General features: G+C 42.6%; 1 protein-coding gene across 3 annotated transcripts in view; it reads right to left on the bottom strand.

The window, feature by feature from the left end:
• BICD2 (bicaudal D homolog 2 (Drosophila)) overlaps positions 1-25739 on the bottom strand; it is a 129689-nt gene that overhangs the window by 37936 nt on the left and 66014 nt on the right. For all 3 annotated transcript variants that reach the window (XM_015405513.1, XM_015405514.1, XM_015405512.1), the window contains exon 2: positions 12684-12896. In XM_015405513.1, coding sequence (XP_015260999.1) covers positions 12684-12896 — 213 coding nt within the window. The remainder of the gene's footprint in view (positions 1-12683; positions 12897-25739) is intronic.

Genomic DNA, 25739 nt, shown 5'->3' with positions numbered 1-25739 from the left:
TTGATGTTTTTTTTCAAAGGGGGGGGGGGGGGGGACACTGAGTCAGATTTGTTAACTTCCTTTCAGCTCTGTTTTTCAATTCCCCTTTTGGATCTTCATGTCTGGATAACATTCTAACGTTAAAATGCACAGAAGTACATCCTGGTTTCTTTTACAATTGTATCATTAGTTTAAGAAATGTGCAATGCAGTTCGATGTAGAGCTTTTGGACTGTTCCTTTTAAGAAGAAAGATCCATACAGTAAATTGGAATGTATGAACTGGCTCTTAATGCAACTCTTAGGAAACCTCTAGTTGCAAAGTATCAATTTCTGTCCTGTCTTTCACCGTTCTAGTTTAGTAGTCTGTGTATGTTCACATATGGGGGGGGGGGGCAAAGAGGAGGGGAAAATGATACACAAAGGACTAATCAGCATTTTAGCTATAAATCCTATTGGGAGTAGAAGTGCACCCCTGACTTTGGGAACACTCTGCCCTCACTAATGATGTTAAGGCAGGTGCCTAAGGGAACTCGGAGATCTGGAACAATTAGGCTACTGTGTATGTAGAAAAAAAGAGCACCAGACAGAGCCAATACAGGCAGATGGGGCCTAACCAAAAGCTTAGCTGGCTACTATGGTGACAGAGCTGGCACCTAAAAATAAACACTTGCTGGAAATAACACTGATTGAAGGGGGGGGGAGAGAATGAAAGAACCGGTGAGGGGGAAAGCCTTCTGTAAAATAAAACAAATCTTGATGACCAGAGAAGAACTTTGGTTTCTTTCCAGCCATACATTTCCAGTACCTACTTCATATTTTCACAGCAAAATTGAAGGCCATAAAACCTCCAAGCTGAACTGACATTCTGAGAAAAATATCATGCTACGGGTCTGTGAAGAAATCCCAAGAAGGGAGCCTTACAGAAGAAGAAAAAAATATCCACCTTCTGCAGACAGCTGTGGATTTGGAGGCTCTGATCATGAACCAAGGAGCACGTGCAGGTACAGAGAAGAAGGAACACACATATTTAAAGCATCACACTACTGCTGCCCCACACAATGCGGGAGCAAGCTGGTGTAAACGCCATAATGGGGACAACAAGAAACAGAGGACTCCACTCATTGCTGGACTGCTGAGGAAGTACCACTGTGGGATACTGTGTGCCACAATCTTCACATCTCTCTGGGAATTAAGTCATGACAACAGGAAGCAAATGGGCTGATTGGAAAGAGGAACCACACACACAGTTTGAAAGAACTTCTGGTTGTTTGTCCTGTAAAGCAAGACAGCATCAAAATCAACAATCAAGTGTTTTCAACAACTCTGCAGACTAGCTTTCACATGCCATGAGAACAGATCCAAGGCAGATGACTAAAATTAGAGTTCTTTGAATGTATTCAAACCTGCTGCTGCAGCCAAACAAAATCATGTAAGGAATCTTGGCTTGAAGAATGAAGACAAACCAGAAAGCTTGTTCACGTTAGAACAGCAACCTGGGGGGAGGGCACTGGCTCTGGACTACTATTTTCCAGAGCAAACTTTTGCTTCTCTCTCTCTCACACACATACGCACACACAACAGAGAGAGAGAGAGAGAGAGAGAGAGATTTCTTTATCTGGGAGCAGGAAAAGAGTCAGTCTTTGCAAATGAAAAGGTCATGGTCAAAGCTGGTTTTATATTTTTAGAGATCTTGGTGAATTTATAGCCCCAGGACAGTTTTATAGAGTAAAAGCTCAATTGGTAATGGGGAAGACTGGGAGATAACAGAGGAAGGAACTTTGCTGCAACCATTATATAAACAGAAAAGTACATTTTGTAGATTAATCTGCAGTTTATTTACACAGTCCAGACCCAGCAACAATGACTGCTCATGCCTACCAAAAGTAACAAAGCAAGTTTCCTCAAAAGCAGCCTCAGAAAAATTGTTGCAAGTTTTATGGTCTTAAAAGGAATGAAAGTTGCTGATGATAACATTGGGTAAATCAGAGTTTTGTTTTCCCAAACTCAATTATTATAGTTGCTATAGATTTTCTGGGATGTGTGGCCGTGGTCTTGGCATTGTAGAACCTGACGTTTTGCCAGTAACTGTGACTGGCATCCTCAGAGGTATAAACACAGAAAGATGGAATACTCTCTGTGTCAAGCTTTGTGTCAATTATTGTAACCTAGGAATAAGGCTCGTTGTGGAAATAAATACAACAAGCTCTAGAAAGAGGCTCTGGGAGAGTGCCAAGGCCTTGGCCACTCAGCGTCAATGTGCTGTGGCGACCTCAGCAGGGTATAATGACACCAAGTCCACCATTTTCTCCAGAGGAACTGATCTTCCAGAGGAAAGTTGTAATTTTCAGTGATCTACAGCCCTCACCTGGAGATTGGCAACAATTGTTACCCAGAAGGGAATGGCTGGTCTGGAGGGTGGAGTCTATGGCATTGTACCTGTCTGAGGTACCACCCCTCCTCAAACCTCTCCCTATCCAGGCTCCACCCCTCAAATCTCCATGAATTTCCCAACCTGGAGTTGGCAACCCTATTTCCTTCCCAGCCAAGCATCAACCTGACATTATCTGTCCCTGTGATATCAGTTTTCCATCTCCTCCCCCCTTCGTCCTGGAGATCAGTTATAATTCTGAGTGATTTCCACCCCTCTCCTGAGATTGGCAACAGTGGTTCCCCAGGAGGGAATGGCTGGTTGGGAGGGTGGAGTCTATGGCATTTTACCTGTCTGAGGTGCCACCCACCCCTCAAACCTCACCCTCTCCAGGTTCCATTCCTCATATCTCCAGGAATTTCCCACCTGGAGTTGGCAACCCTATCTCCTTATCAGCCAATCATCAACCTACCTTTATTTCCCCCTCTCTCTTCAGCTTTCCATCCCCTCACACACCCCTGCAGCCTCTCCCGTGCTCTGAAGCCCTGACTACCACAGAGTCCACCATGTTCTCCAGGGGAACTGATCTCTGCCACCTGGAGAGCAGTTTTAATTCTGAGTGATCTCCAGCCCTCACCTGGAGATTGGCAACAATGGTTTCCCACAAGGAAAAGTATTCTCTCTCTGCAATGGGACGAAAGCAGCTGACATCATTCTCCCCCCTTTTTTACAATATTTTTATTAAATTTCCCATACATACATTCAACACATGGACGTACATACATACACAGGGGGAAATCTTCAAGTAATTATAATGCTTATGCCTAATAACTAAACCATGTTGATCAAATGTTCATCTCAAAAATGGACCTGGATCTAGCAGACCCTGCTCTGAAGCACTGATTGTTACATCTAGGGCAGCCAACCTCCAGGTGGAGCCTGAAGATCACAGGTATCACAGCTGAACTCCAGACAACAGATCTCCCCCCGCCCCCGAGAAAATAACTGCTTTGGAAGGTGGCCTGTATGTCATTCTGTTCAGCTGAGACCTCTCCCCTCCTCAAAGCCTGGCTACCATGGAATCTACCAGAATATCCCCATGAATTTCCCTACCTGGAGCTAGCAACCCTAGTCAGGACTGGCCCCAATTAGTTCCTCACAAAGGCCTGCAAAGGGCTTCCTTTTGTTTTGTCTGAACCAAGCTTGGTTGCTTACCATAGTGAAATGGGCGCCAGTTTACAATTCAGCTGTTTGCCTCCCACCCTCATCCCGTGGGTGTATCTCACTCCTTAAATTCACTGCCACCACTCATGGAATCATCACTGCCTTTTTAGAGGGATAGTGAGACCCCTCTGGCCAAATCTCCCTATTTGGAGATGGAATCCCCAATCTTTGGGGGATCCCTGGAAAGTTGGCAACCCAAGGGTCTGGCCTTTCCTTGCTTCCCTGGGCTACCTCCTCCATTTGGTATTGTGCAGAGTGGGGGACACAACACAGATTATTAGCCCAAATAAAAGAATGTATTTAACTATTTACACAGTTATGGAGCACACACACACTGTAGGAGTAAGCATGAACCAACAGGACATAAATCAACAGGGATTAAACGCAATCCTATACAGAATACTCTCTACCTCTGGAGGTTATGGGCTCACCTGTACTTCAACCTCTCTCTCTTGCCCAAGAGAGCAGGGAAACTTCTATTCATTCCCCAGTCCAGCCAACTGTGGAGTGGCTGAATTTCTGCTGCTCCCAGGGACAAGACTGCCTTGGGACAGTCCGTTTTCCTGCCCTTTTTGGGCTTGGGGCAGCTGGGAACTGTAGGCCAGCAGATGAGGAAGCCCCATTCAACCCAGTGAGTGATACCCCTCCAGGCCCCCTCTCTGGAACTACAGCTCAATTAAACCTGATGGGGGAACATTTTAAACAAAGAACCACAGCCATCTGCAAGGCTCTCCCGAGGGCTGAAGAATGGTCGGCAGGCAACCGGCCGCAGCTGTTCCTCCGCTGATCTTCTCCTGATGGCTGAAGAAGGCTGGTCAGACAAATGGCTGTTCGACTGCTGAGGTAAACTGTTCAGATTGGAGTTTTGGCAAGAGTTGGCTCTGTGGGCGGGACTCAGGCACACCTTCTGATGGGAAGTTCAGGCAGCCAACTGATTTTGGCAAGCATAGAATGTTGCCATGCGAAAACACATTTATATATAAGGACAGGATTAGAGACAGCCTCTTCATTTCTTATAAAAAAATACATTTGTAGCAATTTTTTATAAACTGAGCAACTACTTTATTCTTTATTCTATTTTGGGGGGGAAGGAAACCGCTCAATCATTTCTCCTAGCTGCACAGCCAAGCTTTTAACCTGAAGTAGCGAGAACATCGCTCGGAGTTATTACTCCTTTTTTACAATCCTATTGAGCAATGAATGATGGGATGGGGAAGGGAGTGATGAGTAGCCAATTCAGGATACCTCCAGGAGACAGAATCTGCTGAGGTAGCTGATGACAACAACCAAGAGTCACATTTGGTAACCACCCTAATTAGCATGCCTTGACAGGACTAAAGCAGAACACACTCAATGCAGCATTGTTGAAACTATATTTGCAACTGCTTCTTTTGCATCATAAACATCAAAAGGGCGTCATGTACTTGGAAATAAGCTGAGTGCCTCTGTACACACAGAAACGTGCACACTCCTGGGGAACATGAGCTCCCAAAAGACTGGCTCTTCAAGCTGAAAGCCTCTCACCTCTGGAAATGAACCTGGACTACAGAAAGAATCCTCAACACAAATTTAATCGCAGAGGTGGCTGCAAAACTGAGCTGAAGCAGGCTACATGTCACTGGTGTCAACGTGCTACCCACTATGAAGTTGTGCTACTTTGTAAAGGAACCATCAGCTTATCCCGCCCCCTTTTCAATGTTTACTTGACACACATTTTGCCAACGAGCCTTTATAGCCCTCATTCGTCTGAATCTGCTTGAAGTGAATAGTAAAAGCAAAGCAACAAATACTATAATTTAATATAAAAAATAACAACTAAAATAGTTCAGTCAACGGAAACATCAATAGTAAAAATCCATCATCCATCCCAATCCACTAAATCTACTGAAATTCTTCTTTTATCAATTGTCAAAATAAAGGGTTTCTTGACCTCCCCACTCTTTTGATTCCTTGTGGCAGGGGTGCCCAACGTGCTGCCCACTGACACCTTTCCGGGTGCCTACCAAGTGCTTTTAGGAAGTGGGCGGAGCTAGGTAGGGCTTTTGACTGACTACTCGAGATTTGATTGGCTGTGCAGTTTTTTTTTTTAATGTTGCTTCGGCAGCAGCTGCCACCACAGCACAAGAATCTGCATTGTGTTACTGAAATTAAGCTGCAGCAATCATTTTGTGGCTGGCTCCATCTCCTGGAACAGCCATTTTGTTGCTGTGCCCACCACGCCATATCAGAATTCCAAAAAGTTGGGCACCTCTGCCTTATAAATTCTTGATTTAGAGTGGGAACCCATCACAATTGAACACATGAAGCTACCTTATACTACATCAGACCCTTGGTCAGAGGAGGAGAGGGAGAGGGAGGAAGAAGAAGAAGAGATTGGATTTATACTTCGCCCTTCACTACCCAAAGGTGTCTCAGAGCGGCTTACAAACTCCTTTCCCTTCCCCTCCCCACAACAGACACCCCGTGAGGTAGGTGGGGCTGAGAGAGCTCTTGACAGAAACTGCTCTTTTTCAAGGACAGCTGTGCCAGAGCTTGTGACTGACCCAAAGTCACATCAGCAGGTGCAAGTGGAGGAGTGGGGAATCAAACCCGGTTCTCCCAGATTAGAGTCTGCACACTTAACCACTACACCAAACTGGCTCCCAGGAGAAGAGTTGGATTTATACCCCACCCTTCACTTGGAGTCTCAGAGCAGCTTATCGTCTCCTTCCCTTCCTCTCCCCACAACAGACACCCTGTGAGGTAGGTGGGGCTGAGAGAGCTCTGAAAGAATTGCTCTTGAGAGAACTTGTGAATGACCCAATGTCACCCAGCCGGCTGCATGTGGAGGTGTGGGGAATCAAACCTTGTTCTCCAGAGTCCGCAGCTCTTAACCACTACACCAAACTGGCTCTCAAAGTCAGTACTGCCTACTCAGACTGGCAGCAGATCTCCAAGGTATCAGACATAGGTCTTTCACATCACCTACTGTCTCATCATTTTAACTGGAGATGCCAGGGATTGAACCTGGGACCTTCTGCATGCTAAACAGTTGCTCTACCACTGGAGCCACCGCATCTCCCCAAATAATACTAGTATGCATACATACAAAGGGGTAGTAATCTTAAACTATGTTGAAGACCCCTGTGTTAAACAATGCATTAAAAGTATATAATTAGATGACAATGCAGGAGAGCAGGATAATACATACAGAAAACAGAGATAAATTCTATAGTACAGTCCATAGTCCTCTTCTTCTTATTGAAGAGCCCTCCTGAGCCATTCTGTTACAATATAGCCCTATTGCCTTTACAAAAACGCCCTGAAGTTCTGCAGAAAAGGTGGCTAAGTAGTGAAAGCTAGATAAATTACTGAGCAAGGGGAGGTCTGAGAAAAAACGATCCACTAAGAACACCACCAGTTCAACTTCCAGCCGCAGTTGAGGAAGCCATGGGAGCAACGTTAAGGAGCAGCCAGACAGATACCCTTCTACTCTGTACGGGGGTCATGCTTCAACTCTCTACATATCTTCAGTAACAGCAGGTTTGCCTATGTACCAGGAAAGAGGCAGCTCTGTAGTGGCTCTCAGTCTAGCCGGTGGTGCTCCGTAACCCACTTGATGGCCCCGGCACTGACACCTTTTCTGGTGACCTGTCAAGTATTTTCAGAAGATGGGTGGGGCCAAGAAGAACTTTAGCACAGCAGTGGAAATCTGAATGGCAGTGCAGATTCAACAAAAATTTATTTGGCAGGAGCTGCCATCACAGCACAAGAATGTTCACTTCATGACTGAAGATAAGCTGTGTGTAAGCAAGACAATATTTTTAAACAATATGTCCATTTTAAAAGGCAACCTATTAAGCAGAGCTTCTGCCTGAAATGTTGAAGAATTACTATTCAGTATCACCACCCTCCCTGACATTTTGTATTTGGCTCCGCCTCCTGCCACAGCCATTTTGTGGTTGTGCCCACCACCCTCTGTCAGAATTCTGAAAGTTGTTGTTGTTGTTCAGTTGCACAGTCGAGTCTGATTCTTCACGACCCCATGGACCAGCTCCCTCCAGGTCCTCCTGTCTTCCGCCATCCTCTGAAGCTGGCTCAATTTCATGTTCGTTGGATCGGTGACACTGTCTAACCATCTCATCCTTTGCCGTCCCCGTCTTCTTTGACCTTCAGTCTTTCCCAGCATCAGGGTCTTCTCCAGTGAGTGCTCCCTTCTCATTTGGTGGCCAAAGTATTTGAGCTTCAGTTTTATTATCTGGCCTTCCAGGGAACAGTCAGGGTTGATTTCTTTTAGGATTGACTGATTTGATCTTCTTGCAGTCCAAGGGACTCTCAAGAGTCTTCTCCAGCACCATAGTTCAAAAGAATCTATTCTTCGGCGCTCGGCCTTCCTTATAGTCCAACTCTCGCAGCCATACATGACTACTGGGAATACCATTGCTTTGACCATGCGGACTTTTGTTGGCATGTTCTGAAAGTTACTCCAGGCCAAAAAAGGTTGGGGACCCCTGACAAAGTCCGTTGCCAAAAAGGACGTAGACTTCTAAATTACATAGAATCCCTCATTCATTGGGCAGCATGGAAGGCCTGACAGTAGAATGGAATACCAGGTGAAGCATTCCACCCACCTTCACAACTCACAATGACTCTGGTCCCAGGAGGTCATCTTACCCCAGAAGGAGTAGGATAGGTCAGTCACACCATTGCTGATACTCTCCATTCAAAGTTGTACAGCACAGCCTGGATGGCACATTTGTTTTCCCCACAGAGAGGGGACTGAGAAATGGCACATACTTATGTATACATACCCATTATCTTCCCAATATCCTGCTAATATGCAACACCTGCACTGACCTAAAGCCTTTCTTCTAGGGCTGCAGAAATGGCAAACATCTTTCCTAATCTCTTGCAAAATCAAATCACAGCTTCATTAGTAACCATGAGCTTCCTAACTGTTCTCTTACTCAATTTTCTTTCTACCCACCCACAGAGAGACCTCTGCTCTGCATCATATAAGGGCAAGAGAGATTTTCGTGGCTTCATAGGCGATGCTGATGAAATCAGACAACTTCATCCAGTTGTCAACGGCCCCCTAAAGACACATCTCATTAATTTTCAACACTTCAGCTGCACCACCTTCTCCAAGGAAAGGCTTCAAGTTAGTCAGCTGGGTCTCTGCTTCTTCTGAGTTCCATTCAACTAAAACTGTAGCAATTTAATCACTCAAAAAATGGAACAAAAAGTAGATGCCCAGACACACAAAGTTATAAACAGCAGCCTCGGCTTGGACACAGCTCCAGCCAGAGCAATGGCCACTATCTGTGCTTATCTGAGCAGCATTTACTGAAGGTGCCACCCTGCAAATGGCTGCCTGTACCCAAGCATTCTCTGTTGTGGCTCGCACTTTGTGGAATGGTTTGCCTTAGGTAGTCAGGAAGGCTCCCACAGTTCTGTTGTTCCACCGAATGTGTAAAATGGAATTGTTCAGGACACTTTTATAAAGGATCAAGGGCTATGGTTCACAGCACTGTATATTCTAGGCATTATCATGTTCTTACTAATTATCATGTTCTTACTAACGTTCTTTCTAATATCTGTAAACCTTTTTAAAGTTATTTCTTATATAGCATATCTTATACTGTTTTTATTGCATTGCTTTCTGACTTTGTAATACAATCTTATTATACCATAGATTGTATATTTTCTCTTTCCAATGCATTTTTTAAATTTTGTAGCTGCACTGAGTCTCAGGCCCTTTACAAACTGCCGTTGTATTTCATTTTAGTAACTGGTTGCTAATGGATTTTTTCTGCCATTTCAGACAGACCCATTTTAGTAACCAGCTACTACCAGAATTTATTTACCTGCTCATATAAACCCACTTGTGTCAGGTTAGCGAAGTGTGGTTGAGCAGCTTTTGAGGCAAACTGCTTTCTTCTGTTTTTTTTACCCCTTTGTTGTGCTTCTGAATCATTGTGGTGTGATCTTTAAAATGTCCATAGCACTTCCTATAATGCCACATTTCCCCCCTGCCCTTTTTTACCGCACAATCTTCCTTGGACTTTAGAAAAATCTTCTAAATTGAGCACTATAGTGCTAATCCAATATAGCACTTCAGTGTTATAGCAGCACCATTGAGATGCCTTGACTTCATGGTGAGATGCCATGACACCTCAAAGGTGTCGCTGTAGTACTGAAGTGCTATACTGGTTTAGCGCTATAGCGCTCAACTTAGAATGTTAGAACAAACTCTGAGGAAGATCATATGGCAAAAAAGGGTGGGTGGTAAGGCAGCGCTGTTTGAAATTACCATGGCGCTTCAGAGACAGCTCATTAACAGAAGGAAATTTGCTGTACAAAACCCCATCCCTGTGTCGCTTTACTTGAAATCGGGCCAACAACAAATAACATCCAGTATACAATGGTAACGTGAAAAGGGTCTCAGTGACAAAGGCAGACTATTAGGGTTGCTAATCCCAGTGAGGGTAATTCCTGGGAAATTTGGAGGTGGAGACCAGGGAGTGTGGGGTTTGAGGAAGAAGGGACCACAGCAGGATATAATGCCATAGAGTCCACCCTCCGAAGCAGGCATTTCCTCCAAGGGAAGTGATCTCTTTTGCCTGGAGATCAGTTCTAACCCCAGGAGATATCCAGGCCCCACCTGAAGGTTGGCTAACCTTATAGAGTAATAAATAAATTTGACACACATTTTTCAGGTAAATGCTAACAACCTGAAATTGAGCATCCAACTGCACATATAAGGGATAGCTTTAAAAGAATAAAAGCAAAGTTAAATTTTAACATTAAAGGCTTTTTTAGATATTAAGGAGGGAAAGCTGGCACCGCAAATAAGTTAGCACTCTTCTTCAACGGAAAGATCTCTTCAGCAGTCCCACATATACACAGCATTTATGTTTAGAGCTAAATAAAATACAGAAGGCCTGATGAAGCCCAGCAACAGCAAACCCGTACAACTAATCCTATTGCCATATTTTCTGAAATTGTACCCAACAAAAACCTGTCTTCAGGGTCAAGAAGTCAGGGTCAAGACACTGTGAAATCCAATCCACTAGGTGAAACTTCTTTAATAGTTCAAGTATGAGTCTCTCTGCTCATTGCAATGAACCCAGAATGCTGCAATATAAGTCCTAGGTGTCTCACTTAGCCTTTGCATTGGGAATATTTCTAAATAAACATGATGGCAATAAGTAACATGCACAGTAAACTAATGAAAATGCTCTGAGACCAGAGCACATTGCCAATCTACAGAAAGCACAGCTTGGCTTCAGTTTTAATGGGCTTGCAATCATGTCACAGGAGAAACCAGAGCAGAGTTCACTTTACTCCCATTTGATTACACGCCTGCAATTTGTTCTTTAAAAAATAGCCTTAAGGAGAAAATGGCTAAGTGTTGGCTAATTCCATTCCATGAGCCACTTTAATTTTACAGAAAGTCTGTGAAAAGATTTAAGGCTTCCCACTTCATGGATCCCCTGTTAACTAATTTTTTCTTTTATGAATACTGCACTCGCCGGAATGAAAGAATCTGCCTGCATTAGTCATACAAAATGCAAGGTTTAAAAGGGATGGGGGAGTAACAAAACACACCATTTATAATTAATTCCCATAATGCTTACTATTACATGATCAATCCTATCTATTCAACTGTGTCCAATAACAAAAACTTCAAACCAAAGCTTTGTAATGAGCACTTAATGCCACTATTTGACTTGGTTTTAGCATTCAATTCATTTTCCCACTTATTTGTAACATTTGGCTCTTGCATGGATCTCCACTTACAGCTGTGCAAATGGACACTTAATGTCTGAAATCAACATTATCACAGCTTTGTTGCTTATGAACTTCCTAGCACTCTCAAAACTTTGCTGCCTTTACGTCTTGCTGTAACATCCCACTTTCACTCAAAAGTTCAAAGTGACCTGTGATAGCATGCTATCTGACCTATGAAAAACTGTCTAGTGCCATGAAAATGTCTAAAATATCTTTACCATATAAACATAATTTACCCACAAGACTTTGGCAACAAGGGAAGTCAGTGCTTTCTCTCATGCTCCGATGGTTTTGCCAGATTAGGACTCAAAAAAAGACTCTGCTCCATCCTTCCCCCCTAAAATGTTTCCATCCTGCATCTTGAATAGGACTGATCACTACACAGACCCACCTCTTCAGTTAAAAATTTCCCATTTTTAAGTTGTTTCAACAGCAACCTCAGTACAATGTATATTCAGTGCCATTTCCCACTGCTATATGATGGTAGAGTTCATAAGGGTTCATTAATAATTCATAATTCATTACCTGTATACAACAAGATTTAAAATTCTACAAGATAGCATGTTTCACTCCTATGTCCCCTAATTAGTTTGGAAGAACTACACAACTATTCATTTCCTTTCCATTCCATATGACTTCTTTCTGAAAATGATTTAATACTGGGTATATCCCTGAACCATAATTAGTTTCTGGTAATTGTCTTTCCTCTCTGATATATCAGGGGAAAATTGATAGGTTGTGGATAGCCAAAATGGAACTTTGAAACCAATCAGCTCTCTTTACTTTATATTCACAATGTATTATGAACAGCTGACACTGAATGGGTTCAATCCAATTGGTTCCTTTGTGCTAAATGAAGAAACTCCCACTGGAAGAAGGAGTTCTTCCCTTGGAGGAACCACTGGATTCAAGCTTTTCAGCAGCAACACCAACCTTATTTAATTCCCTGCCCAGGATGGTTCACCAAACTGTTCTCTTCATTTTAAAAAAAAAATCAGTTTTGTTGTTGTTGACACGTAAGGGTTTTAGGATGGCTGGTTGAATTCATTTAGTTCTATCGTGCTTGTATGTGATTTTTTAAAAAAAATGTGTTACTTCGGGCTGTTCTACTGTATTGTTTTTTAAAATTATTTTAATGTTTACATATATTATAGAACTGTACTGAATAGCAGCTTCAGGGCCCCTACGGGACTTAGGCAGGTTATAAAATATTAAGTATAAGTATCATCCATGGTGTATGTAATTTAGGGCAAGTGTACCAAGTAATTAGTTACGGATTGCCAAGGGAATGCAACATGATGGTTTTAATTCAAGCATACTATTGTGTGGGGACCTTACCTCTCTCAGTTCCTGTGCGACAGAATTCAAGCGTTCATTTTCAGACTGGGTGTTGGCAAGAACATTCCGCAGCTGTTTCAGTTCTGTCTGCAGCTCCATGACTTTTTTCATGTAGTACTCTTCTTTTGTGGCAGATTCCTGAATCAAGGTCTCTTCCCTGCTCTCCCCATCTGCTGCAACTTTCTTGTGGTTGGTATGAGCCTGCCCAAAAGCCTGCCAAAAAGTAAGAAGGCAGATTTTTTTAATGCAGAAATCTCCACTAGAGATTAATTTAATGGCATAAATGTGTATTGTGCCAAGATGAAAAAGCTGACTACCATATCAATATTCCAACACATAAAGCAGAAACATGCTTTCTGATAAAACATGCAAGATGGCATGCATGTTTTCTTTTCAACTGCGATTATCTCTTTGAAGGCAAAATGCAACATGGGAAGTAGCCCTTTGAGTAGAAGAGAACTTAAATGTTTAAAGCAAGAAAAATACATTATTTCCAACATTTTCTGTACCATAAAAGCTTTTTCAAATTCTAGCCTGGAATTCCATTATCAATAGCAATGCAGGTTCCATTATCAATAGCAATGCAGCCATATATTCAATGGATATATCTTTTTATTAAGCCAAATCTATACTACTTATAACCAATAGCTATTTGTTTTATTTTGCTCTTTGCTAACAAGCTATTCTTTCCCTCAGTTACTAGCAGTTCCCCATGGTACTTGGAACTGAAAAGAGGTACTTTGCAGTATCCCTTCTGGGCAGCACTGGCCATTTACAATTAGCTCTTAGAAGCAGTTAGCTTATTTGGGCAACAGATGTTCATAAAAGCAAAGAGTTTAACATTTTACATAGGCCTCTGCTTGTAACGATCCACCTGACAGATGGACAAGTCAATTAGATTAATGAATGCTATCTTTGAACTACAAGAAATTCACTGTAGCCTTGTTCCCTCCAAGATGGGTTTGCTTCTTCCAGATGAATCAACATGTTTGACATGCCATTTCTTATAAAGGCATTTTTGCACAGAAATTTTAAAAATGGCTAATTCTAATGCTGTGTTTTTTAATCAGGTCAAGGGCAAAACCTGCATCTCCTCTTCCTTTCAACAAAACTCCTCGTTTAATCATCTACCAAGTTTCCTGTTCGCCATCTATGTTATAGCCCTTCAGACCGTATCTGTCATCACAGAAGTAAATTTATTTTCCAACATACAAACAGTAGGCCTGAGGATTTCATTACTTTGACATATTAGATAAGAAGACATTTGCTGATGCAGTAATTATGGGAAAAGCAAGACTGAAACTAATGATGGGATGTGTCTGCTCCATCTTGTATTCAAGGCACCCACTTATCGCTCCTATCAGATCAAACTCGATTTCAGATAAGCAAACCAGAGAAACCAGAGACAAGCACCCATTGAGTATATTCTGCCAGGGTCACAGTGCAGTCCCAAGGGAAATTAAAAAGCATCACATTTCAGGCAGAAAGTAAAACACCATCTGTGCAAGTCCTTGTCAAATGAATTTCAACTCCACAAAGCTGCTTAAGAGCCTAATACCCAAGATCTCAATAACTGTTAAAGAGATAGCAAAACCCAAAAAAAGCTTCTCCTCAGCACGCTATATATATCTGAGGCCAAATAACAAATATTAGTAGCCTTGAAGAACAAAAATTATTCCTTCATGGGACAACCTTTATTATTCACAATATAAACCTTTAAAGCTGTCTAATACTGAGTGAGACCTTTTGGTCCCTCTTGCTCACTATTGTCTGGGTCTGAGGCAGAGAACACCACCTAATTTATCAGAGATCCTTTAATAGGAGGGGTCGGGGATTGAACCTGGGGTGTTCTGTGTGCTGAGCATGAACTCTACCCAGTCAGCTATGTTGTACGGCTCAATATGGATAATAAAGTTCAAATTTTCACTAAAAGTAAAATGAGAAGAGAAGCTCATTCAACATGGTAAAAATTTATGCTCTATAGCTTCTAGAGTGACAGAAGTTTAAGCCTACTATCTGGTCAACCACATAGTAAGAGAAGTCCACATACCGTACTAGACATATACAGTGGAGCTAATGGAGCATTGCAAACTAGTTTTGAAACTCAGTGGAGTATCACAGGACTCCCCCCTCCACGCTCCCAGTATAAATAGTCTGTTCAGATACACATACTCAAACCACACACAATACAACAAGATATATTATATGCAGCATACAAGTCAAGCCTCGCTGTTAAAAACACAGTGTGTACTTGGTCTTCCATGACAGGTTCCATGACCTCACCCAGAATGTCTGAGTCTTGTCAGTTACATCTGTGAACAACTATCTGTATGAAAACTGCCCCATATCTAACCCATTATGAAAAGACATAGCTGCCTTTGTTATAAAGTCAACATAGACAGTTGAAAAGATTTCTGCCTTGTATATTGGCACCTGCAGTTCCAGTCTCGAAGACTTCATGCTGTTTGAACCTTTGAATCTCCTTTTACTCTCATAAATCATATACTTAACATAAGTAGTTTCTTTTCTCATTTGTATTGACCCATTTCAACTTGTTACGAACTGTGGCCATGATGAACAAGTCTTCTGAAACCTTTCACCAACCCATTCTTCCTTTCAATTGCATCTGCTGCATAGTTTCCCCAAATTACTTGTGGAAATTTAAACAAATCTCATAATTGTTCCAGGTTCTGATTATTTGGATAATAAGCAATTAGGCAACTGATATTTCCCACAGGGTGTTTTATGCAACTGTGCAAGTTAACAAGTTTGATTTCTGCATGGTGCATCCATATACAAAAACACGCACACAAACACACAAGTACTAGTGTTAATTCAGACATGAAAATATCTTGTGTACACTTCATCCCTATTTGCAAAACAAGTCACATGGTTAGGTTTATAATCTTGTTGTAACATCTGCCCCTATGCAGAAGACTGAGCTGAACCTAAGCAATTATTAAATCATTATAAATTACAGCATTGTGCAATTTAAACAAATCTCATAATTATTCCAGGTTCTGATTATTTGGATAATAAGCAATTAGGCAACTGATATTTCCCACAGGGTGTTTTATGCAACTGTACAAGTTAACAAGTTTGATTTCTGCATGGTGCATCCATATACAAACACACGCACACAAACACACAAGTACCAGTGTTAATTCAGACATGAAAATATCTTGTGTACACTTCATTCCTATTTGCAAAACAAGTCACATGGTTAGGTTTATAATCTTTTTGTAACATCTGCCCCTATACAGAAGACTGAGCTGAACCTAACCAATTATTAAATTATTATAAATTACAGCTGATCAGTTGTGTTAAGGAATGGACTCACAAGCCCCATTCCCTTGAATCCTGGGAGCTTGGAAAAGCCCTGCAGCCATCTCAGATCTCCACCTGGCAATCCCATCCCTTTCCCTTATTCCCAGGGGTGAAGCATCTTCTCTCTGGGTAGTAATAGCTGCCGCCAACCAATCTGAAACAGTACCTCCTGCTATATGGATTTGTACATCTAGCACTCGGTATCTGTCTAAAGACCTCACCTAGTTGCCACATGCACTAGCTAGAGAAGGGATGATCTATCAAACTTCTGTGCTTCAGGAGTAGAAAGCACACACCTGCTGTCCCTCCCCTTTCCTGCTCTTTGGAAAGCATGGCATGTTTACAGAGATTGGGCTTTGAGGATTCAAAATGTAAGAAAGCTTAATAAACAAAAATTAAAAAGTACGGTACATATGGTCTGTTCAAGCATCAGGATGAGCAAGAATCAAAAGAAAAGGTGAATACATACAATCTTCTCAACCCTGAATTATATATTTATCCTCAAAATGAAGAAATTACTCTCTAGCCTATTGGTTGTCCCAGTCTCTGCCCCTTTAGGTATGATATTCCAGCAAAGTGTGATATTAAACATTTTGTTCTTAACTTGGCCAGATCTATTTGCATAACGAAGTGCTGGAGTACTCTGAGCTTGAGAGAGAGGTAACTCCTCTCATGAAGTTTTACCAGACTTGCAGCCGTTTGAGCATGTATGAAATGTAACTCCAATTAATAAAATACTGAGTGGATCCTCAGTGGAGGACATTTCTGTAGCTGTACCACAACAGTTCCATATAGTCAGGAGCTACAGATACATATCACCCAAATACAATTCTACAGCCAGATCCCAGTCTACCTTGTCCATTCTTTACAATGGATGGTGTCTGCTCTGCAACCACAGGGCTTTTCCTGATAACACTGTATAAACAAAACTCTGCTTTGGCTTCTTTACCTCAATGACCCAACTCATGTCTGTCATTATTCAGCTGTTCCCCCATATGCACTTTCAGATAATCAGTTACCAAATGATCCAGGCTTTTCATGACTTTGTGTTGATTTTAAGGCATTTTCTGATTTTCTGGTTTTGTTTTTAGAATTCTTGTTTTTGTGAGATGCCTCATAGACAGACAAGCAGAGATGGATAGGTGGGGTATAATAAATATTTTAGAGAAGCGAATAATGAACATATATAGCCCTGTTATTAATCTGTCTTTGAGATCGGCACAGATGTCCACATATTAGTATATATCAACACGTGTCCACATATAATATTTCTTTAGATGTTAATCAAACTAATGAATTATGAGGCCGATAGCTTTTAGACGTGGAAGAGCAAAATAAACTTGGCACGTAAAGAGCCTGCCAGTTCGGGGCCATTGGTTCTCAAACTGCAAAAAGGCATGGGAGGTTAACACAAGGTGAATTATTATGTGTGTGTGTGATATATTTAACACAATATTGTAATGAAATATTTTAAGCTATTAAACAGGGAGGGTTTTTTTCAACAATTTGCTTGCCTCCTACTAGCTTATTTTAATAAGATTTCTTGCATGACAATTAAAGACTAATTAGGAATACTTTATGTGTCCTGCTGTGACATTGTATGTTATTAATGTGTTTCTTGACAAGGCAGTGCTCTGATGGAGTCTGCAGTATGCAGATTTCTTTCCTCCATTATACTGCATGTCAGGAAGAAATCATTTGCGGATTAAACTCAGACTAACTGCATCAAGTAGACAACAGATGACACATCCTCCCATCTGAACTTGTATTACTAACATTTGGCATTCCAATTCTGCTTCCCTCTGTCCCAAAGAAAAACCTTTCCCTGCTAAGGATTATTAAAAACTGGCAGTCCTTTGAAACATCACTCTGAAATTCTTCAAGGCATTCAATACAATAGAAAAGATTTTTATAAATTAAAGGGAAGGGAATAATAAAATTTTTGCACAGATGGGAGCATGTCACAGTACAAATGATAAAACGTGTACTAGCTATGTCCCCTAAATATGTGGTAGGGGGGATATAAAGAGCATTCAGATAGTTACAAGTTCTTTACGAACTTTTTACATAGAAGACACTATAAATTCAGAAGACAAGGTTATGAATAACTAAGTTGGAGAAAGCAAGAGTTCTAATTTATATGTAGGCTTACTGTTTACATGAGATCATTTTCAGTGACTCTATACAGAGGACACACTGCACAGAACCAAACTAAACATCAGCTGGAATGCAAAGCCAATCTACATCTCATTCCTGTGTCTCTAGGTAATGCCTCACCGAAGCATTACACTGAATTCTGCAGAACTATCTTGTTTATAATCAGGGTTGTGTACATTTCATGTGCCCACATAGTAAGTAATACCATGCAAGCATTAAGCATCAAATGTAAACAAATCAGTTTGATGGAAATATCCACACGGTAAAGCCAAAATCACACAGACTGAACAATCTGGATTTCAAGGCGAGGTGTGGCACAAATTACAATCCTTTGCACAAGCAATTTCTAGAAAACTTTGACCACATGTTTCTTCAAAGCAGAGGCTTCCACAAGCAGCAAGTCAAGGCATCTTGGCTGAATTAGGCTCAGCGCCCTTTCTAACACCAGAATTTAGCCTCTTTAAAAGCTGCAGGCTCCTTCTCCTTGGTGGCACAACAGAACCTTGGGTACTCAATGTGAGGGTTCCTTCTGATCTGAGGTTAAAAGAACATCTTGGAATCTTGTCCTTCTGGAAGACACATAGACCTTTTCTGGCTGACACGGCTCCCAGTTTCTACACCCTTCTAGCTAAAATGACTGCCATAAGAAAGAGGGTTTTCATGCACAGCCATCTTAGGGGGAACCCCCCTTAAGAATTTGAAGGGAAGATTAGTGAGAGCTGAAAGAACTATATACATTCTCCATGAAGGTAATCTGTGGACCACAGTAGGAGCCTTGGAGAAAGCAGAAGATATGAGGATGTCAACTCAAGAGATGCCAACTACATAAGGTATGATTGTGGCAATAACTGTTACCTGGAAACAAAGGGTGGACATTTGTAGTTTTTGATGAACACTGTCTGAAGGAGGGTCAACCAATGGCCCAGGCCAGGGTTGAGGGGGTTGATGTGCTTGCCTTGGTGTCACCTCAAGAAGGTTCTTTCCCATATAGTATTGTAGATGCATCTTGTGGAGGCCCTCCTGGAAGCCATGATGGTCTTTGCCACCTTTGAGGAGTAGCTGAGGCTCAGGAGCCTATTCCTTTCAAGAGCCACATGGTAAGATGGAGCCACTCTGGATCTGTGTGCTAAATTATCTGTCTACTCATCAAGTGTGCCTGGATGTGCAGGAGTCCCTGGATGTGTTCTGCTGAGATGGGCCATAGGTGTTTTTCCACCAAGAAGAGGGATGCGTTGGGCCTCTGAATGTAGGGGATGATCTGCTGCTTGATATGTGCCTTGGCTGAAAAATTATCTGTCCTGATGAGTCCTTAATGTCTGCCTAATAGAAGGTCAGCATTTTCCCAATGAGTTCCAAGGTGTTGATGTCCATTGTCTTTTCCTTTGAAGTCCATCTGTCTTGAGAGACTCGCGGTCTGAGAAGTTACAGGATGCAGTCCAAGACATAGGACTGGTCCTAGCTCAGTTGTACACAGTACACAGTCTGCTCTTCTGTCTAATCCATCCTTTATGGATCCAACACCATCCTCTCAGAGCAGGCCAGGGGACTGTGGTGCTGCTACCAGAGCTTCCACTAGGGAAACCTGCAAGAACACCATAGATCGTGTGAGGAGCCAGGGAATAAATCTTTTGGTAACATTTGGGAACTGCCTGATATAGGCTTGGTCCCATTCTCCCTTCATGAGTCCTTTTGGAAAAAATCAGGAAAGGGAGACCATCCTCTCTGAGGAAGGAACCCTGGAAAAAAATGCATTGTTCTCCCTGGGGTCTAGATTTACTCCCTGAAGGTTGCTCTCCAGGGATTTCTGTAAGACATAGGGCCAGGATGGCTTTGGATAAGAGGGACTGGTAGTCATCTGCATTGAACACGTGCATGGGTTGGTCAGCAGCTATGGGCACCTCCTCTGAGGAAAACTCTCCCACCTCCCTCTTTAGTTCTGACTGTGATGCGGGACTGTCCATCCTTGAGGGGCTGCCATGGACCATGGCAGGGGTGGCAGTGGAGGAAGAGAAATTACTGAGCAGTCAGGTTAGAACAGATAAAAGGAAACACTTCTTCACCCAAAGAGTGATTAATACATGGAATTCACTGCCACAGGAGGTGGTGGTGGCTACAAGCATGGACAGCTTCAAGAGGGAATTGGATAAGCATATGGAGCAGAAGTCCATTAGTGGCTATCAGCCACAAGGTATAGATAGGAACTCTCGGGCTGGGGCAAGTGATGCTCTGTATTCTTGTTGCTGGGGGAGGGCTTCTAGTGTCCTGGCCCCACTACTGGACCTCCTGATGGCACCTGGTATTTTTGGCCACTGTGTGACAGAGTGTTGGACTAAATGGGCCATTGGCCTGATCCAACTTTGGCTTCTCTTATATTCTTATAAGAGGCTTTGCAGGCCACCTTGGTAGGCCACTGAGAAAAAGGGTCCCAATAAGATGAATAGTGACCCTTCCCTATGCCTAAACCCTTGCTTTTGAGTGAGTGAAGGTGACCTTGGACTGGAGCACTTGGATCCCTGGGATGAGGTGGGAAAGGAGGGCTCTTGCATGCCTTGCAGCTCCTCTCTCATGGCTCTCTTTAAAATATTCCATAATCTCAGCTGAGCACGGGTTCCACCTGCCCACAACCTTGGAAGCGAGGGAAAGCAGCGCCTTACCCCCTGAAGATCCACTCTGGTGGTCAAGGAGTCACTCTGGCTCAGCAGAGCATCCAACGGAGGAGCCTTGAATGCCATCATAGCCTTCCAGGGGCTGAACTGGCAGCCAAGAGAGCCAGGGATTGTCCAAAGCAATCCTAGTGTGTCCTTGTAGCCTCCTGGGGCTGAACTGGCAGCTGACAGAGCCATTTGTGCTCAAGGAGCCATTTTTATTGCACATTTTAAAGCATTTTTGTTTGGGGCTCAGCGGTTTTCCTAGGCCGCTCTAGACTCAGCAGGGGAGCTCTCTCATTTTCAGAGGTACATTTGTCTTTGACATCCCTCCAGAGCCTCCAAGGCTTCCTGCTGGGCCATCTTCTTCCACATTTCTCCAAGGAAGGAGGGGGAGCAAAGAAAAAAAATTGCGAAGACAAAAGAAACAGCAGAGCCAAGAGGAGGTGTGAAAGAAGATGAGAAGAGAAAGGGGGACAGGCTGGAGATTTAGGAAACTCTTAGAATGAAATCATTCTAAGAGAAAAGCAAGTGAAAAAAGAGCAAAGAGCTCTGGTCCAAAGCTGCGCTCCCTAAGGAGGCAGGAAGCAAACTGCTCCAGGGTGACTCCCACCTGGGAGACAGGAAGTTTAGGAGGTTAGTCCTGAGCAATTGGTGGGAATCACCTCTTTCAAGATGCCCTCCTCCTTAAAGTGATAAAAACGCTTCTTACTCAATAAACCAAGAACCGAAATCTGGCAAACAAGGTGTCCACACTGGGTACAAAGGGAAAGTCACTCTTGAACAAAGCACTCCAGAACTGATAGGTCACTTTATTCACCCATGAGCTGAGGAGAACATTTCCCTTGATTACTTCTTAACATTCAGACATGCAACTGAAATGGGGGGAGGGGAAGGGAGGAAGTTTCACAGCCACCTGCAAGCAAAAGATGTTTCTGACAAATAGGGGGGAAAGGAACGTACAGACCAAAACAGAACCCAACAAGGCAGCTAACTAAACTTTTGGGACACAGCTAATAAAATCACAGGTTCCAGCATGCATGCACAAGTAGAGATCTTTGGATCTCAGACGGCAACAGGGCAGATGGTGATTCATCCAAAACCACCTACTGAGTTGTACTACCTGGGATATCAAAATGGGTCAGCCTCTTTCAGCTTAACCACTGAGGCAGAATGTTGTCAGTGTACTAGATGTCAACAAGTTATTTACATTTCATTTGAGCTAAATCAAGCGCTTGGCTTCCCAATACATTTGCTCCAGAAACAGTTGCATGTTATTGCTTCCATTAAAATGAATGGGAAAGGAACCATTAATATTCCTGGTATCCCATTCCCATGACATAGTAACTGTTTATTGCGCGCGTTCTGTTTTTCTGGCAATAGTTTATGGCCACAGAGAGTGGTACAGACACTTTTTAAGTCCTGAAGTAAAGGAGTGGATCCCCCCAGCAAAGCTCCACTGTCCCCAAAGAACAAAGCTATTCTAGGAGAAAATTAAGGGGGCAGGGAGCTAAACTGGACAAGATGAATAGCAAAAAAAAAAAACCCTCTGCCCCCCCCCCACACTGCAGAATATGAGTAGCAATATTTGCTCTGAAAATTTAAAAAGCTAGCTATACGAAAAGCCTCTTCTCAAGGAAGCCATGCTAAGCCCTTGACAAGGCCTATTTATGGTGCAAGAATGCCAACAATGTAACAGTCACAGCTATGGAATCCATTTGCAAGGGCATTGTTCTTTCTACACTGAACCTGAACATTTATATTATGGCGACAAATTTACTGGAATTGTAGCATATAGAAGGACATATCCTTTAAACTGGGCTTTGAAATATGAACACGTGTTGAACACATGAAACTGCCCTATACCAAGTCAGACTTCCGATCCATCCAGCATGGTACTGTCCATTCTTATTAGCAGAAGCTGTTCAAAAGTTTCTCACAACAGTACTGCTTCTGGAGATGCCAGATAAACTTGTGTCTTTTTCCACGGAGGTCCTCTACCACTGATCTATGGCCTGCATACAGAAGCAAATACATGTGCAAGTATAAAGACGGAATAGAAGGAATAGCTTAGAATGCTACCCTCTGTCATCTGAGGAAGAAAAAAGCAAGTCATTCGTTATTCTCCCAAAAGCCTGAAGGCTTGAAGTCAAGAAAAATGGGATTCCCTCTGACTGCAACATAAAAGGGACTGGCTATAACATTAGCTCACTCGGACTTGCTATTTTTTTTTGGCAGTGCTCCAGACCCAAATACAGCCTGCTCCAGACGGTCAGACTGGTGTTAAATTTAATCCCATGGGGTTTTGTGTGGTATGGACATCTGTCCACCAGCAGCTTCCCTGAAGACATCAGTTTTGCTCAGATGGGCTACTAGCCATCCATCAACTAATAATTACTTTTGGTCACCGCTGACCAAAGATAAGCAGATCTGTACAGAATTAACAAATCACTCCCCCAAGCCATTCTTTTCCGCTTATTAGTACAATAGGACTCTTATCACAAAGTCAAGCACAAGACAGCTGTTTCAGTCCAAATCTGTGTAACAGAATATTGTCGTCCTTTATAACAGTTGGCGAAAGGTTATTTTGCACTAGTGTTGATTACAAGAGAGACAGCCCAGTTCCAGCACATATGCCAAACAGCAGCATACCCAACCATTTTGCTGAGCACACAGGGCTTAGTTCTCCACCCAAGCAACCAAGATGAGTCCCTGAAGCATTAGTAATGCCACTGGGAACAGCACCGTGGAACAAGGCAATGGGCATGACTTATGGCTGTCACTGCCTCCTTGACTCATGTCACTGGCAATGCCACTGCTGCCTGCCATACTCTCTCTGTTTCTGGACAAGTACCACCCTTGCTTCCCCTCCCTTTTTCATTTGCTGGCACAAACTCAGACTTATAAAGGTTGCCTACTGCTGTACTACAGCACAGAATTGTAGCAATTCCCTAACACCAGTCGATCTGTAGGGAGACAGAACATTAATTCCTGGCTTAGATCTCCAGTTATTGTCTCTGCATTTCTATCCTCTAAAACAACCACCACAATGCTATCTACCTTAGCAACTTGAATGTGTATACTTGCCCACAAACCTATACTTCTGCACACTTCTTTACCCTTTCACTCACTCTAAATAGCTCTGATTAGAGCAACAGAATACAGCTCCTCACTTAAAAAAAAACCAACAGTCCATGATCAAAAATATTAACAAACCTAACTAAGCAGAACGACCCCATCTTCAAAAAAAAAGGGAGCTGGGTAACAGAAATAGCTGTTGACAAAATTGTTTCTCAGCCATGAAGCAGCTAAACTAAAACCAAAAGCAGGTGTTTTGAGCCACCAGATATTTTCAGCAATGCCCCCTGAACAGCGAACACCTTGAAGGCATTACAGTTTCCCTTCTTGGGATACTTCCAAGTCCTGGCCCGCTCCCCCACAACAATTATTTCCCAAATGACTGAACAATACACACACTGTTAAGGCAAACAGTACAAGGCTGTACTGTGAACACCTCTGAGGTGAGAAGCTTTATTTGCCAGTGCAACCCCACAGACGGCACGTGACCTGGCTTGCACTGCCAACAGCTTTGCCAGCAAATGGGTCAGGCTGCCATGCATAATTCATCCATAGGCCCTTCACATGATTTGTTAAACTTAAACCAGACACTGCTGGCTGAGTAGACCTCAGCTATTACAAAGCAGGAGCTCCAAAATTATACTTTCTTACTAGCTACAGCGACTCTACCCAGAAAGAAATAATATAGTAGCTATGCTAGATTCTGTGACACAAAGACGCAAAGCACAGACTCAGTGCTTCAGTGTAAGATTTCTGAGTTCTACAGAACTACAAAGTGGAAGACATTTAACTTGAATAAACTGGGTTGCCCCCTGTCCCATTTTTTGCAAGACTCTTTAGATAGGTCTGGCTTTATTTATTTATTTAATTATATTTATATCCCGCCCTCCCCTTGACAGGCTCAGGGCAGCTCACATTTACCGACACAATGTGCCCGGTCAACATAAAACATTTAAAAGCACGTTTATTGTCTCACTGATCATCTACCTAGAAGGCTGCATTTCCCTACTCGTGTGTCTGGTCAAGCACCTCTCTACAGGACACCTGCTTATTGCTTGTGGTCAGAATTATCCTGAGAAATCTAGGAATGGTTGGTGGAAGAATGCTCCAGCTAGTCATTTGCACAAAGGGTGGGACTAACCAACTTTTAGGTCCTTCCTAACTCTATGAAGAAAGCATTGTGTGGTTCCACATGCATAACGTCATCCCATTTCATGGTCGTCTGGACACATGTTCTTTATGGGCCTTGATAGGGAAAAGGTTTAAAGTGTCTTAGTGAGCAATCATACACAAATGGAGGGAAAACAGCCACTCTCCTCCATGACCAATGTATATGTTTTAAACCATACAACTTTATTTTCAAATTCTTTCCCAGTTCTTCCTTGTTAATACGCAGTAGACAGAGAGCAATTTACCAGAACCACATTAGCTTTGCAACACATGGTGCCAAAAGAAACATTTTGCACTGTGCTTCAAAGGCATGATATGTTAGTATGTACGTTTGAGCATTGTTGGTGGAGGTGAAAGGTTATCGTGGTATTTTGGGAACAGGTTTTAAATCAGCTTTACATAACGACCAGTTTTAACATACCTATGGAACCAGAACTCTTATTTCTAAACTACTTGTCAGATCTAGATATACAAAAATCTACTAAAGAGAGACAGTTTGGTGTCGTGGTTAAGTGTGCGGACTCTAATCTGGGAGAACCGGGTTTGATTCCCCACTCCTCCACTTGCACCTGCTGATGTGACCTTGGGTCAGTCACAAGCTCTGGCACAGCTGGCCTTGAAAAAGAGCAGTTTGTATCAGAGTTCTCTCAGCCCCACCCACCTCACAGGGTGTCTGTTG

This window comes from Gekko japonicus, unplaced genomic scaffold (genome assembly GCF_001447785.1).
Source record: "Gekko japonicus isolate JY-2015 unplaced genomic scaffold, Gekko_japonicus_V1.1 scaffold2485, whole genome shotgun sequence".
NCBI lineage: Eukaryota > Metazoa > Chordata > Lepidosauria > Squamata > Gekkonidae > Gekko > Gekko japonicus.
The sequence above is the reverse complement of the archived record's forward strand: the minus strand, read 5'-3'. Positions and strand labels throughout refer to the sequence as shown.